Source organism: Micromesistius poutassou (assembly GCF_964030765.1).
Source record: "Micromesistius poutassou genome assembly, chromosome: 19".
In the NCBI taxonomy this organism is placed as follows: Eukaryota; Metazoa; Chordata; class Actinopteri; order Gadiformes; family Gadidae; genus Micromesistius; species Micromesistius poutassou.
Window position 1 is genome coordinate 15,125,997 of NC_140289.1, and position 15,200 is coordinate 15,141,196.

Consider the following 15,200-nt stretch of genomic DNA (forward strand, 5'->3'; position numbering starts at 1 on the left):
ATAAAAAAAAAAAAAAGGCTTTTACCTCCTGGCTGAAGGTGGACTGGAATGGAAGGTGTGGATGTGTGTCTGAGGACCCTCCTACATTGTGGAAGGAAAGCCTGCCAGCAGGCCGGTCCAGATTCACCACTCCTCTGTTAAAGGCAGCGGGGGGGGAGATGCATGTCTGTTCGACTATTGTTGTACAGGGCAGTGTAACCACCATGACAAACAAGACTCCAGGACTTGTTCATTCCAAGCCCGCTGTCACCACTCCGTCCTCTCCTTGTGATTCCTCTCCAGGGGATGTTGTATAAGTGAGGCTTTCCCAGAGCTCTGGGCTTTACCAATGACGCTGGTCTTCCGGGTCGCACAGGGGCGCTAGTTCCTACAGTCCTGTATTGTCACTTTACTTGGGGTAGAGCGCTTCAGTCCACAGCCTTCAGAGGATAGCACCATCCAGTCCCACCGGAGAAGAACCGAGCAACAAGCCCGACGCGGAAGCAGCCCGACGCATCCTTTTAAAATGAATCCTGAAACGGTTGTCATAGTCTCCGCTGCAAGAACGGCAATTGGTACAGTACAATATCGCTAACGTAGTTTCGTTCATCGTAATAATTATTTGTATACGTATGTTACTACAATATTGCCCTTCTGTAGTTGTTCGTTTCGTTGTATTTGACAGACAAATCGCGTATCAAATGAAATGTTCAAACTAAACAATTATTTGTTTTCCATTCTTCATTTTTGTTCAATTGAATGCGTATTTCTACGCGTTAGTTAGAGCGTGTTCGCGCCTGCGGTCCGCTGATTGGCCGCTCAGCCTGTACTGATAGCTGTCATGGCAGTGATTGGCTGAGACGCTGTAGTGCGACTGGTCCTAAGTTCTATTGGCAGTGTAACAACATGTAAAACTCGTTACACTTATTTTATGCATTCACTTTAATCTATTGGTTATAGCTGATCTATTGATATAACTATTTACCGTACGTCCGTTTTACCGTTTATTTTATTTTATATATAATTATAATCACCATCGTTTTGTTTACAGTGCCTTTTGATTATTGATTGAGTCATTGTGCTCTCTTGAGTTAACTAAAAGAATAGGACCGTTTAAGGATAACATAAATAACAAAAGCTTTTTTTTCTTGGCTAAGGCTCCTTCAACGGTGGCCTGTCCACGGTGCCTCTGCCTGACCTGTGCTCCGTGGTGATCAAGGACGTCCTGGTGAGGGCAGGGCTGAAGCCGGAGGAGGTGTCCGAGGTTATCATGGGACATGTGCTAACAGCAGGTAGGGCTGACGCCATCGCACAGATAAATGGCATAGTTGTTGATTGGGTAACCCTGGGGTGGGCGGGGCAGTCAGTGGGGAGAGGGCCTGACTCCCCGCCCAGAGGTTCTAGAGTCAATCTCCAATGTCTGCAACACCAACACTTTTCCCTGAACTTAAGCTCAATAATAATATATTATCAAAAATCATCAAAAAAATCTCATCCTCCACAGCAGACTGTGCTCCAGTTTTTGTCAATCAAGTGGTAAATGCCGTCGGGATGATACTTTCTTTCTTTATTCATAAAAATAATAATTAAAAAATAATGGAATGGAATGTCACACCGCCTATCTGCACTACTTTTGCGGTCGATCGCGGTCGACATATTGGGCACCCCTGATGTATACAAACAAGAACACTGCAGATGGCTATGGATGAAAGCATGTGCTAGAACAGTACACAGAAGTCATTTCTCTTTTTTCCTGTCCCCGTCCCGTCCTGAACCAGGTCACGGGCAGAACCCGGCGCGGCAGGCCAGTGTCAAGGCGGGCATCCCGTACCCGGTGCCCGCCTGGAGCTGCCAGATGGTGTGCGGGTCGGGGCTGAAGGCCGTGTGCCTCGGGGCCCAGGCCATCCAGACTGGGGACGCGGCTGTGGTGGTGGCGGGGGGCATGGAGAGCATGAGCAGGGTAGGTAGGCGGTAGCTCAACGGCTCAGGAGGCAGAGCGGGTTGACTGGTAACAGGAAGGTTGTTAGTTCAATCCCCGGCTCCTCCTAGCTGAGTGTCGAGGGGTCCCTGAGCGAGACGCCTCACCGTAACTGCTCCTGACGGCGTCGTGTGTGAACATGTGATTAATGGTTCTAAGTCGCTTTGGTTAAAGCATCAGCAAAATCCCCTAAATGTAAAATACAAGTCTCTAGAAGTACTCGTCGATAAGACAAACCCAAAGTGTTCATCACACCTGGGTGTCTGGTCAGGAATGGTCTGTCTCTGCCCAAGGCTCCTCACACGCTGCAGATGAGGGCGGGGGTGAAGATGGGCGACGCGGCTCTGCAGGACTCCATGGTGGCCGACGGCCTGACAGACGCCTTCCACGGCTACCACATGGGCATAACGGGTGAGGACAGCCAACACAACACACTAAACACTGTTCTGTCAGTGTGTCCTATGGATTTCCTTTCCTATGCAGCAATGAACTACGACCAGCAATACGCTCTTGCCAATGATCCAACTACTCTGTCATCAAGGCTGTCACTCACACTTCACCTAAATTGGCCTTTTTATTCCTTACCAGCCGAGAACGTGGCAGAGAAGTGGAGCGTTACTCGGGAAGAGCAGGACAGATTTGCAGTTCATTCGCAGAATAAAACCGAGGCTGCTCAGAAGGCTGGACACTTTGAAGCGGAAATCGTCTCGGTCTTAGTGCCGTCCAGAAAAGGCAAGGGTTGCTCTCCTGACACCTAAACTATGTGTACATGCTTCATCTGTTACACATGGAACAGTGTTGAATAGGGGTTACTACGTCTTTCCTTCAGGTTCCGTGGAGGTGAAGACAGACGAGTTTCCTCGCCACGGCAGCAGCATGGAGGCCATGTCCAAGCTGAGAGCCTGCTTCATCAAGGACAGCAGCGGGACCGTTACCGCCGGCAACGCCTCAGGTACAAGGCCGCCCGAATGTCAATTGGCTGGCTGCCATCGGTGTGTGGAGGTTAACTCGGGCTCATGTTTTCAGGTATAAATGATGGAGCAGCAGCAACTGTCCTCATGAGCCAATCAGAGGCTGACAAGCGGGGCCTGAAACCCATGGCCAGCATCTCCAGTTGGGCTCAAGCGGGCCTTGACCCATCGATAATGGGGACTGGACCCATTCCAGCCATTAGGAAAGCGGTGAGAGCTGAACTGGATATTTAGCATAATACAATTCAATTCATCTTTAATTCTCCTTGTACGATTAATTTATTTATGATTGTGGTGCAGGTGGAGAAAGCAGGATGGAGGCTGGAGGACGTTGACCTTTTTGAAATCAATGAAGCTTTTGCTGCACAATCAATCGCTGTGGTGAAAGAGCTGGGCCTGAATCCAGACAAGGTGAGCCATCTTTAGATTATAAGCAGTCCCCACAATTCTAGGCAGAGGGATGCATGAACAAGCAAACAATTGATTGATCCTGCAGGGCGGCAGTACCTCAGGAGGTAGAGTGGGTTGACCGGAAGGTCTCTAGTTGGATCCCCGGCTCCTCCTAGCTGAGTGTGGAGGTTTCCCTGAGTGACACCTCACCCTGACTGCTCCTGATGAGCTGGCTGTCGCCCGGCGTGGTTGACTCCGCCGCCGGTGTGTGAATGTGTGAATTAATGATTGTAAGTTGCTTTGGATAAAAGCATCTGCAAAATGCCCTAAATGTGAATGTAATCCTGTCCCATCAACTCTACCTTCCTCGCCAGGTGAATGTGAGTGGAGGAGCCATCTCTCTAGGCCATCCAATAGGCATGTCTGGCTGCAGAGTGCTGGTCACCCTGCTGCACGCACTCCAAAGGACAGGAGGAAAGAAGGGCGTGGCATCCCTCTGCATCGGGGGTGGGATGGGCATCGCCATGTGTGTGGAGAGGGTGTAGATCATTGTACAGGATGTAACCGTATTTGTTTACACACTATCTGGTAACTGGTAACTTATTTATGGGGGCTGACCTTGATGTGTTCTATGGCAGGACAACTTGATGGATGTTATCACACCTTCTACCATCTTATCTTGTGACATGTGCTGCTTATCCTGGATGGTCATGTTTTTTCCAGCACGATTGTTAAAGTTATCAGGCTTTTGTAGCAGGTTAATGACTTAGTGGTGAATGACCTCACAGGAGAGCTGGGGTTTTGGTACACAGCCAATTTGCAAGGCCTTGAGAATATTTATTTCAACTGACCAGCTCTCAAGGGAGAGCTGGGAAAATACTTAGCAATGACCAGACAATAGCCTCTTAAACACTAATCCATCCTTATTGTGCCAAAGAGAAGCTTACATCCTCTGCAGCATTCCACTCAGTGTCTTGGCAATGTCCTTTCATCTTAAATCACTACTTCCTTGTATAGGTGTCCCTGCACCTAGGCTACATTGCTGCAGCTTTTCTTGGAGATATTTATCTTATGTACTACTAATAATACCAAAGTGAAAATGTTTACTAACAGGAATATTAATAAACAATTCCAACCTAATCTCTTCCTGGGTGCTTTCTTCCAAAAAAAAGAAAAGTTAAATTTCAGAAAGACAGCAGACCCAACAAATTGAGTTAACAAAGCAACAGTCTACAACCATTGAGGGTTTATTTCCAAGTGTTCAAAACAAATCTGTTACAATCCCCACAGTAACAGGCAGCGACATGAATGCAGGAGTGAAGACTAACGAGCAAAGTGCAGGCCAACACTAACGACAACAGGGCCGTATAAAGCTCCTGACGTATAAATACACATACAACACACGGGGACGTGTGGCAGGTGGTGGTCAGGGGGCCGCTCTAACCCTCGAGGGAGCCAGACGCCACGGCGTCACTGTATGAGGGCCCGCCTTCCTTCTGTTCGGGGAAGAGCTTGATGAGGTCATCGATACGCAGGATGGTGATGGCGGCCTCCGTGGCAAACTTGAGGCTCTTGGTCTTCACCATGGTGGGCTCGTACACGCCGGCCTGGCGGTTGTCTCTGGGCTTGCCATTCACCAGGTCCAGACCGATCCTACCGAAAGAGGCGGGTACCGTTGAGTGAGGTTCCAGAACATACATGCTTGAGCCAGTTTAAGATCAAGAATCAAATAACCACGACGTATCACAGAGGGATGTAGCCACTGCACACCTACCGTATAGTGTTAAAATATCAAAGGGTTTACCAATATATACACCTCAAGTTAGCACCAACCCAGTCTTGGAATTACTCAGGATTATATGTTATCTCTAAATCCCCGCCCCCCACTCCGTTTTGTGTTTCTACTTGCTCAAAGTCTGAAACGTCGAGTCATGCAACACCTATCAGGATGGTACCACCTGGCCTCTTTTCTGTCTCAAACGTTTAGAATGACAATGTGTCCCATCACAAGTGGTGACTGAAAAGCACAGAGGGCAGCTGCAGCATTCACTCAAAGACGGGTATATTTTATCCCACGCGTATCACTGTGTACACTACTGGGCGAGCGTCACAGCAAATTTGAAATGGGATAACTGGCAAGAGTACAGAACGTGTCACAAGGATGGCCTCTTCTCGAGTCAGGATAAACCCTGTTAATGCACACCTCCATCACCCTGAACATCATTTGAAGCAAGTTGTCCATCACTTTAAGATGTAGGCAAGTACCCATTTAACCAAATTCTACTCTTGTGAAGTGATTAGTTATGAAAATACGATTTGATGCTCGATACTGGAGGCACTCGCCGGACAATGCACTCACCATTTGAGGTTCTTGCGTTCAGGGTTGATCTGGGCTTCGTTGTGGAAAGCACGAAGCTTGGCCACCAAGTCGGTTGAGTCCTGTGCTGCGTTCACAGCCAGGGTCTTGGGGATGACCAGGAGGGAGCGGGCAAACTCTGCAATAGCCAACTGCTCCCGGGAACCCTGAAGAAACAACAGTCTTAATGCAAAAACCATGCAAGTATGTCCATAGCATGACCACCACTTCCTGAATAAAGACAAAATCCGGAGTGTTTTTTGAAGAGGTAACTAGACATGTGCCATCAGTTCATTTAGAGGTAGTGGCATGAGGCTGCCAAAACCTCCTCAGACAACGATGGACAGTCACTCTATCCCGTTAGCATAGCCACTCATCTCTGGGGAGTCAGATGAGCGGTAGTAAAACAGGAATGGTATATATATATTTTTATATGCATCTACAAATTTCTATCCATGATCACAGCACACAACAGCTTAAAACATCCACATCTTCATTCAGACCACTGAAGTCTTTTGGAGGAGATGAAGAGGGCTGGGGGGGGGCTCACCATGCTGGTGGCATAGTTCTCCAGGTAGATGGACAGTGCTGCCTCCACAGCACCTCCTCCTGGCACCACAGACTTGGACTCCAAGACCCTCTTGACCACACACAGGGCGTCGTGCAGAGAGCGCTCCATCTCGTCACACATGAAGTCGTTGGCCCCACGCAGAATGATTGAAGCACACGTACGCGCTTTGGTGCTGAGAGAAAAGAGAAGAGTTATGAAAAGAGTACTGCCAGTAGTTCTAGTCAGTGAATAGTAAGCATGACCATGTCCCGTTCCTCTCCCCAAATGGAAATATGCAGGACATACATTTGTCTAGTTCTAGTAAAGGCTGTTCAACAATAAAATATTTTTTACGAATCAAAACTTTCACTACTAGTTTTTGCAAACACCAATACTGAAAGGTGTCATTGCATCGTTTTTTCATTCATTTTGCGGTGGTCACTAGTAGCAATGAATGCCCTGTCGGTTTTGGTGAAAAAAAATGTGGTGCTCCTGTTTCACGCTGTTCTAGTGTGGTGGAGGAGCTGGGCGGGGAGGAACGACATGATTTTGGCTCTCTTACCAATTAAACTTCAAAAGAGACTCAGAGAGAAGGAGAGAGAGGGAGAACGAGAGAGACAGAACCACTGGGCTCCTTGGGGGTTTCTGGTTGAGCTCCCAGACTCCCTCTTCTTTCTGTATTCAATCGCCGTGCCTGGGCCGCGTAAATGTTGATATAGTGGTAATGTACAATCCAACCATTTCTTCCTCAACTCTTCTTTCTTGGCCAAGAGATGCAACGCATTATCGCCACAAATAGCACAGGCACAAACTCAATACGGTCTTCCCTTTGGCCGTCGCAAGCCAAGGTGGGCGACGCCATGAATACTAATTCACCAAATGACGTCAGTTGGTGAGGCTTTTCTGATTCGCTCGTTTGTGAGTCTATTTTCTTTAATTTGCTAATGCAGGCAATCGAGGTAGAACATTTTCACGTTCAGCATGCATATGCAACTCAGAGGAGTGACCTATCGTATTTGAAAAGAAACAAGTACTTAGCGGTTTCTCTGGGAATGACACCTTTAAGAAACAATCTGCACCATTTTCAGTGAGGGGGGGGCATTTGAGGAATTTAACATGACGTTCCTGTTAGGTTAGTTGGAGACCAATACTAGTTTGGCACCAGTCAATTACAGCGCTATCATCCTGACCACTGCTTGGTCCTTCCCATGTTGCATGCAGAAAAATGCAATTCCTGACAAATTAGTTAAGACTTTTTGCCTTTACTGCACACTCACTGATCATGCTTAATGATGTGCGTAGTCACCCCACAAGGCCCAGTCTGAGCCAGAAAACCCCTTTAAGAGCAGTTGATTATACACCCCTTTTCTCTGAATGGTTGAATGAAATGCATTTCTGTGGGTATATATATAAAATTACAATCATAATACTATTGATTGAAATAGGAATTAAACAAAACGTAGTTTCCCAAATATGAAATTAAATAATTCCATTCAATGTGGTTCACCATTCCCCACAGCACTCTTCACCCCAGTTGGTAACAGCATGTGTGCTGCTGTTCGTCATCAGTTGCCCTTTTCATGGTTGAATTTAAATGCCCATTTTAAGATATGCCGATATAATAACTATGGCTGGATAAACAAGCTTGTGCTCCGGATATTGACCTCGGCTGTGCACACTGCAGACCTCCGCTGTTTGTGCCCTGGGAACATCGTTCAGTTGTCCATCACTTCACACTAAAGAAACAATAATCCACTATATTTACTTTACTTGTTATTTTATGTTTACTGTTTTCAGCCTAATTTAAAGTAAAACATTACACTAAGCATTTCGAATTGCTCTTACAAGAGTTTTTTTTTTAACCATCGGTATGTGCTAAATTTTGGAAGATTTCTAGGCATGAGTCAACAAAACATCCGGTTAACCATCAGAAGTAAGTTGCACCAACAGCCCTAACTCTAGAAGAATCATTTAGCATACATGGATATATCTGATATAGTGTCACAAAAGTTTAGAATGACAATGTGTCCCATCACAAGTGGTGACTGAGCAGCTCAGAGTGTAGCTGCAGCCTTCACTCACATATGGTATACTTTATCCCACGCGTATCACTGTGTACACTACTGGGCGAGCGTCACAGCAAATTTAAAATGGGATGACTGGCAAGAGTACAGAAAGGGCAGTTTCCCAAACCACCTTCCACAAGCCTTTCTCTGGTTACATTTATAAAGTAGCACTTGCTAAAGTCACAGCTCTTTGAACAGGGAGAATCAATTATAAGAGCCAACTTTCTTTGTGGATCGTGTATCCCTTAACGATTGGTCCCGTTGTGAATGCCACGGTTCCATATAACATCCGCTGACGCAGCCCTACCCCCAGAGCTCTCTCCGTGTGAAACTAGCTCTGCGACGTCATCAGGGGTTCTTACTTCTTGATGAGGATGAGCTCGTCATCACAGAGCCGCTCCTGCACCACCTCCTCCGCCTGCCCCAGCATGGTGGGCTCGAAGGTCTCCTCTCCCTCCAGGTTGGTCAGGGACGGGCAGATGGTCGCTAAGATGACACGAACATTAAACTGATATATAATACCTAATGCTCCGCATATAAATGACCCAACAACAACAAAAGGAACCATGAGATCATTCTAGCTACTCGGGCCTTACCTCCGGTTGCCTTGGCGATGCGTTTGAGGTCCCTCTTGAGCACCCTCCTGACGGCCATCGCTCCGACATCAACAAAGTACTTGAGGCACATGTCATCGATGCCCCCGGTGGTCAGGATGACGTTAGCACCAGAGGCAAGGATCATCTGGATCCTCTCCTTGGTGATATCAGACTCCCTGGCAAAGCCACAAATCATTGAAATTAAAACAAGGACCCCATTACACAAAGTACAAATAAATCTTGCATATATCGGTTTGCACAGGCCATATAGAGCTGCAGGTTCATTGGAAGTTTGGCATGTATTCTAGTCTTGGGCGGCATCCATTCTTTCATAGCCAATTTCACATACAGTTTGTGACTGTTTTGTGAAGAAAAAAATAATATATAAAACTGCTTCTGGTGATGTCGCATGAGTTATTTTGTCTAGCATAAAAAGCGGTGTGTAAAATATTGCAGTTTGCCTACTTGGACAAGTCTTGCTAGGATTAAATACTTATGGCCCATAGAATAATAAATAGATGGCTTCCAACATGGGTTCTGTCAGGATCTCAATGAGTCCTTGTGTACTGGGTTAGGGTGGAGATTTCAGTTGAACCGGTTACATTCACAATATTCAATATTTGTTGTATAGCCAACATTTCATACTAAAAAGAAAAATTACACTCAAACTACAAACTGCTATTAAGATGTGGGATTCTTTACAGAACCAGACAGTAGCGCTGTGCTGAAATACAGCAGTTCCTTACAGGCGGCCCATATTGACAAACACTACCTACCGGCTGAGTAGGTAGCCGGTAGCTACCTACCGGCTACCTTAACATTAGTGAAATAACCCATTTTAGTTTAAACAATATGCAAAGGACTAGTGAATTATATATCCTGCTTCCAAATTTCACCAAAATACATAATAAAATGCATTCATAAGACTAACTTGAATAGAAAGACTTGTATTTTTGAGGGCTTTGAGTTCAAAATAACCTGGTTTACTGTAATAGCTCAAAAAAAAGTCTGCTCAATGATACGCATTCATATAATTGTACAAATTCTAATTGCTGAAAGGTGTCCAGTCCAAATAAGTGGCTGAACAGCTTAAGAGTATAGCTACAGCCTCAACTCAGACGAGTATATTGTATCCCACGCGTATCACTGTGACACTATTGGGAAAGCATCACAGCAAATTTTAAATGGGAAGACTCGAGTGAAAAACAATACAAAGAAAGGGGAGAAGGCCTCATGTTCCTTGCCTCTGTCTGATCTGGTCGAGCTTCTCTGGGTCATTGATGATGACTTGGACGCCCATCTTCATCTTTGTCTTCTGAAGGCTGAAGTCCAGGCAGGCGACCTTGGCATTGGCCACACGCTTCACCATGCCTGCAATTGGATAGATGACATCACATCAAGTCAGGCCAATATAACAGGGCATAAACTACTGGGCTATGCACTTTAATAATAGGAGTTTTGTCCGGCCATAAGAGGGAGTCACAGTTTACGGAGAATAACTGCAACTATATCAGTCTCACGGTCAGGGTAATATCTCCCATGTTTTTCACCGTTGTGCCACAAGAAACAGACACAACGGCAAACTTCATGGGAGTCAATACAGGGTTTGTACACACACAGACCCACACACACATGTATAGTATAAACCATCTGTGCGTTTTACATCAAATTTAACTTACTTTGTGATCCCACGGTGCAGTTCACTGCATACCCGTTGACCAGGAAACTCTCCTTCTGGCTGCGTCCATGGGCCTTCAGCACATTGACTGAGTTGATGGGGTATCTGGCCACTCCCTTGTTGTCCACAAACTTCACAGCCAACGCAGCATCCACTACCATATTGGCAAAGAACTCTGAATCACTTAGGGGTGTTGGTCAAGGAACGTGACCCAAAATTTTTTGAAAAAGCATGAAGCTCAAACCATGATAACCTCTGAAATGTGTACATTTCCAGCCTCACTTAGAGTAGTATTTTGTCACAAAAACATTAAACGAAGCATTTCAAAAGGCTCTCATAATAGGTTTTTTGCCATGTTTGGTGTAAATCTTTGCCATGTTTGGCTTAAATCATTATGTGTGGTACTGCCATCGCTAAAAGCAAGTAAAAGCAAGTAAAAGCCAAGTCACGACTCTTCTGTTTTGGCACCGAAGTGGTGGAACGAGCTCCCTGCCAATGTAAGGACTGCAGAGTCCCTCAGCAGCTACCGCAAAAGACTCAAGACTCACCTGTTCAGAGTTCACCTAGACTCCATAGCCGGGGTGGCTAAGCAGAGAGGTCCCCTCCAACTTGTAGTACGTTCTGGCACTTAATGTACGCACTAATTGTATGTCGTATTCAGTTAGAGTACTTAGTTATGTAGCATCTTATAGCTATTTATGTTGAATACGGGAATGGGTTAACCTAGCGATTATTGGTGCTTTGCACTTGGTTCTATGAACATCCCTTCTGTACCGACAGCGATATATTGTTTCATTTTCTTGTACTTATTGTAAGTCACTTTGGATAAAACCGTCTGCTAAATGCCCTAAATGTAAATGTTTGTACTCAATTTTGGAAGATTTCTAGGCATGAGTCAACAAAACATCTGGTTAACCGTCACAAACATCCTAAATTCTAGTACAATAATTTAGCACACATGGATTTATCTGATGTGCCGTCGCAAAAGTTTAGAATGACAATGTGTCCCATCACAAGTGGTGACTGAACAGCTCAGAGTGCAGCTGCAGCCTTCACTCAAAGACGGGTATATTTTATCCCACGCGTATCACTGTGTACACCACTGTGCAAGTATAACAGCAAATTTTAAATGGGATGACTGAAGCATGACAATCTCTGATATCAAGCACCCAAGCCATTTTGCACTTGCTCAGTCCCCACATCTTGATGGTAGAAACCCTACGTGGCTATTTGAAGCAGGAAGGATACACTCCGATGATCTTGGAAGACATGGAGGTCTTGGCTGCGTTAATAAGACACTCCCTTCCCAGGTCTTCTGTTCCGATGGTCAGGTTCTCATTAATGTAGCGCACAGCCTCTCTGGAAAACGTCAACGAAACACACCATTTTTGCATGTTCAAACAGTGGATGAATAACCAATGACTTGTGGCTAAAGCACAAACGTACATCCACAGGATGTGTGTATTCTTACTTGCAAGCTAAACGGTATCCACTGATGACTGACGTGGGGTGGATCTTCTGCTTCACCAACTCGTCTGCGCTTTTAAGCAACTCTGCTGCCATGATCACCTGAAAAAAGAATGCAGTGATGACTCCTTCCGTGGCAGATTTTTTAAAATGAATATATTTAAATAAATATGTCTGGAACTATCTCAAGTTCCAAATAGTTAGATAATGCATGGATTGTAAAGCTGATCTTTATTACAATTATGTCTAGGGATGCACCGGTATATGTTTTGTCCAATAAGGGACGATTGAGTTTGTACGTGATTTGATGATATTCTGATCACCGATGTTTTTTCAGTGAAATAATGGCTAGTATGTCCAGGCTTTTTCACAAATTCCTTCAACACTGGGGCCATTGTTTGTTTATGGTGTTTATAAACCTAGTGCTGCTCCACAGGCTTTATACAAAACCTGTAGCCAGATTATGGAAGACAATCTAAATAATTGTAGGAAATACATTTTTGGTGGACCCAGGCTTTTAATTTATTAGATTTCTTGGAACAAAATGTAACAAATCCTTTAATGCATACTATTACTACCAAAGTATATAACTGTTGCGCTTGTGCTATAACTTTAAAGGGTGCAGGTCTCATTTATTATTATATTAAGTAGTCAATCAAGATAGCTATAGCCCATGATAATGACCCCTTTAATTGACAAATGTAAGGATGCTGTGATCTATCTGCCACCATCGTTTGGCCATTATTCTTTCTAAATAGATGTAATCTAATTTGATTAGCGGTCTATAATAGACCTCTGAATTATAAGTCCCCCCTCCGAGGCTCCCGGTTCCCTCGGTCAAATGTCTATGGGAAATAACATGGGGTTTTTGAATGATCGTATATAACAAACTCTGTAGGTGGCGAAGAAGTAAAAGCTGCGTCACGTTTTGAATAATGCTTCTTCATAATAGTTAACTACTTTAACGGCACGGACAATCCAAAACTTCAGTGGAAACTAGATGGAAAAAGTGTGTAGTTCAAAATGTGACGCAGCTTTTACTTCTCCACCTACAGAGTTTGTTATGTACGATTGTTCAAAAACGCCATGTTATTTCCCATAGACATTTGACAGAGGGAACCGGGAGCCTTGAAGGCAGGACTTATTCTTCAGAGGTCTATGGTCACTAAACATGTGCCATTATTGCATTTAGAGGCAGCGGAATGGAGGCCGCCAAAACCTCCTCAGACAACGATGGACAGTCACTCTATCCCGTTAGCATAGCCACTCATCTCTGGGGAGTCAGATGAGCGGTAGTAAAACAGGATGGTTGTTTGGGTTTTTTCATATGCATCTATCCACCGTCTTTGTCCACCACACACCCAAAAGCACTGCAACTCTCATACACGCCCTCGTCACTTCCCGTATTGACTATTGCAACTCCCTCCTCTCTGGTCTACCCCACACGTCTATCCGTAAACTGCAACTGGTCCAGAACTCTGCTGCCCATATTATCGCCAGAACCTTTAAAACCTCTATCAAAGCTCACCTGTTCCGACTGGCCTACCCCACTTAACCCCACCTACCGGACAATTTAATGAATATGTTGCATTGTTTATTTTTAAAATGCATTTTGTTTTTTAACTATTTGTTTTAAATTGTTTTGATTGTCTTAACTGTAAGTTAAGTTGTGAGTTTTGAAAGACGCCCTGAAATAAAGTGTATTATCTATAGATTTCCATATATGATCACAGCACAAAATCGCTCAACACATCCAAATCTTCATTCAGACCACTGAGGTATTTTATTTTGGAGGAGGCTGATGTCATTACTCACCACGGAGGTGGTCCCATCCCCGACCTCCTTGTCCTGCAGATCAGCCAGCTCACACAGGACCTTGGCTGCAGGGTGTTCCACTTCAAGGAGCTTCAGGATGGTGGCCCCGTCGTTGGTGATAGTCACATCCTGTCATTACAACAACAATTTTAATCCGAATAACAAAAGAGTACACAAGAGTAGGCTTGGTTCCTCAACAGCCAACATAGCAGCAACAACTTAAGATAAAGTAAAGATCTATCACGTAATAGTTTACAGTTCTTCGAACTTCAGTATTTTTTTCGGCCACTCACAAGAGTCCCTACATATGTTTTATTGTAGTTTTGTTGAGAGGCGATCATCACGATCAAAGTTAGACCTACCCCAATGTCGTCCACCAACATCTTGTCCAGCCCCACCGGTCCCAGGGAGCTCTTGACGATGTTGGCGATGGCGGATGCAGCCATCACTGGAAGGGCGATTGCATGGTTTAACATAAAAAACCCTTTCCATACCAAGAAGCTTTTGGAGTTTACGCTAGTGAAACAATGAACGTGTTGTTACTGCGGAACCAAATCCCATTCAAACGAGCCACACCTTCGTAGCATGACAGCGAGTACCGTTACATACCATTAGCATAGCCGGTAAACAGCCGTTCAATGAATGAACGGGATTAAAACGGGACGGCAGTGCTTGCACACGAAACCGAAGTGAATGCGAATGAAGGAAAAGTACGGCTACATCATGTACGTGCTACGGAATATGTGCTGGCTCATCGCGGCGGTAGCCGCCTAGCATTAGCTCTCATAATCCTAGCTAGCATGATCCGCACATGCTGCACGGGACCCCCGCTCAGGTGGTTGTCTCGAGCCGCCCGTCGCCGCGAAACACGCAACCGCCTTAAGCACGAAGTGATCACGGAGACGCCTTACCATTTTGAGTGCGAACAGACTCGCCAGTCGTTCTCTGGCCGAGCACATTTAACGGACCGTCTAATAGCGACATTTTGACTACCACGCCACTGAGAAGAAAGGAAGTGTAGTGTTGCACTGTGGGTAAACCCGGCTAGTGACGCAGTGGCTTTTGGGAAACGCGGCGTTTACGAGAATGTTCCAGAAACAAACCAACGGTTTATTTAAACCGACGTGTTCAATTAGATTTAAACACGTATAAAACACATAATGAGAATTATCAAAGATAATATATCTAATTATGAAACGCGTATCAAACTCTTAACATGTACTGAAATATAAACTTCATTTCCCAGCATGCCATAGGCCTTATTTTTGTATGGCTGTTGGTCGCCCTCTGCTGTGATTTTTCGTGCAAAAAAAAATGACACAATTAGGTTTTTATGGATATGTGTGTTATTCAT

At 45.0% G+C, this 15,200-nt stretch overlaps 2 protein-coding genes and 1 non-coding gene across 4 annotated transcripts; 1 reads left to right on the plus strand and 2 right to left on the minus strand.

Annotated features, from left to right (window-relative positions):
• The first annotated feature begins 428 nt into the window (after positions 1-428).
• Positions 429-4,023, plus strand: acat2 (acetyl-CoA acetyltransferase 2). 2 transcript variants are annotated; one of them, XR_014639109.1, is made up of 10 exons: positions 429-554; positions 1,137-1,271; positions 1,758-1,939; positions 2,251-2,368; positions 2,546-2,689; positions 2,787-2,909; positions 2,984-3,138; positions 3,229-3,339; positions 3,425-3,582; positions 3,693-3,828. XR_014639109.1 is itself a non-coding variant. In XM_084484028.1 (9 exons), exons 1-9 carry the CDS (start codon positions 506-508, stop codon positions 3,861-3,863), a joined length of 1,188 nt encoding a protein of 395 aa, XP_084340154.1. In that variant the 5' UTR covers positions 491-505; the 3' UTR covers positions 3,864-4,023. The 2 variants fall into 2 exon arrangements, 1 of the variants encoding a protein (XP_084340154.1); XM_084484028.1 differs by lacking the exon at positions 3,425-3,582 and having other exon boundaries at positions 491-554; positions 3,693-4,023.
• A 504-nt stretch (positions 4,024-4,527) lies between these two features.
• Positions 4,528-14,885, minus strand: tcp1 (t-complex 1). Its single transcript, XM_084484027.1, has 12 exons — positions 14,758-14,885; positions 14,209-14,294; positions 13,847-13,975; positions 12,036-12,133; positions 11,813-11,923; positions 10,566-10,747; positions 10,131-10,257; positions 8,887-9,062; positions 8,653-8,776; positions 6,225-6,417; positions 5,678-5,841; positions 4,528-4,971 (listed from the first exon to the last, which is right to left on the minus strand). Exons 1-12 carry the CDS (start codon positions 14,828-14,830, stop codon positions 4,758-4,760), a joined length of 1,677 nt encoding a protein of 558 aa, XP_084340153.1. The 5' UTR covers positions 14,831-14,885; the 3' UTR covers positions 4,528-4,757.
• LOC311364399 (small nucleolar RNA SNORA29) lies at positions 5,947-6,088 on the minus strand. The gene has a single exon (XR_014639207.1). It is a non-coding gene; the product is annotated as a small nucleolar RNA SNORA29 (small nucleolar RNA).
• Positions 14,886-15,200: the final 315 nt, after the last annotated feature.

What these genes read in the sequence shown, in the direction of transcription:
- acat2 (XM_084484028.1), top strand. Translation starts at nt 506, where the DNA reads ATGAATCCTGAAACGGTTGTCATAGTCTCCGCTGCAAGAACGGCAATT. An exon ending in GGGACATGTGCTAACAGCAG is followed by an intron (nt 1,272 to 1,757) that starts GTAGGGCTGACG and finishes GTCCTGAACCAG; the next exon opens with GTCACGGGCAGAACCCGGCG. An exon ending in TACCGCCGGCAACGCCTCAG is followed by an intron (nt 2,910 to 2,983) that starts GTACAAGGCCGC and finishes TCATGTTTTCAG; the next exon opens with GTATAAATGATGGAGCAGCA.
- tcp1 (XM_084484027.1), bottom strand. Translation starts at nt 14,830, where the DNA reads ATGTCGCTATTAGACGGTCCGTTAAATGTGCTCGGCCAGAGAACGACT. An exon ending in CATCGCCAAGGCAACCGGAG is followed by an intron (nt 8,777 to 8,886) that starts GTAAGGCCCGAG and finishes GTGTCATCTTAG; the next exon opens with CGACCATCTGCCCGTCCCTG. An exon ending in GAACGCAAGAACCTCAAATG is followed by an intron (nt 4,972 to 5,677) that starts GTGAGTGCATTG and finishes CTCTTTCGGTAG; the next exon opens with GATCGGTCTGGACCTGGTGA.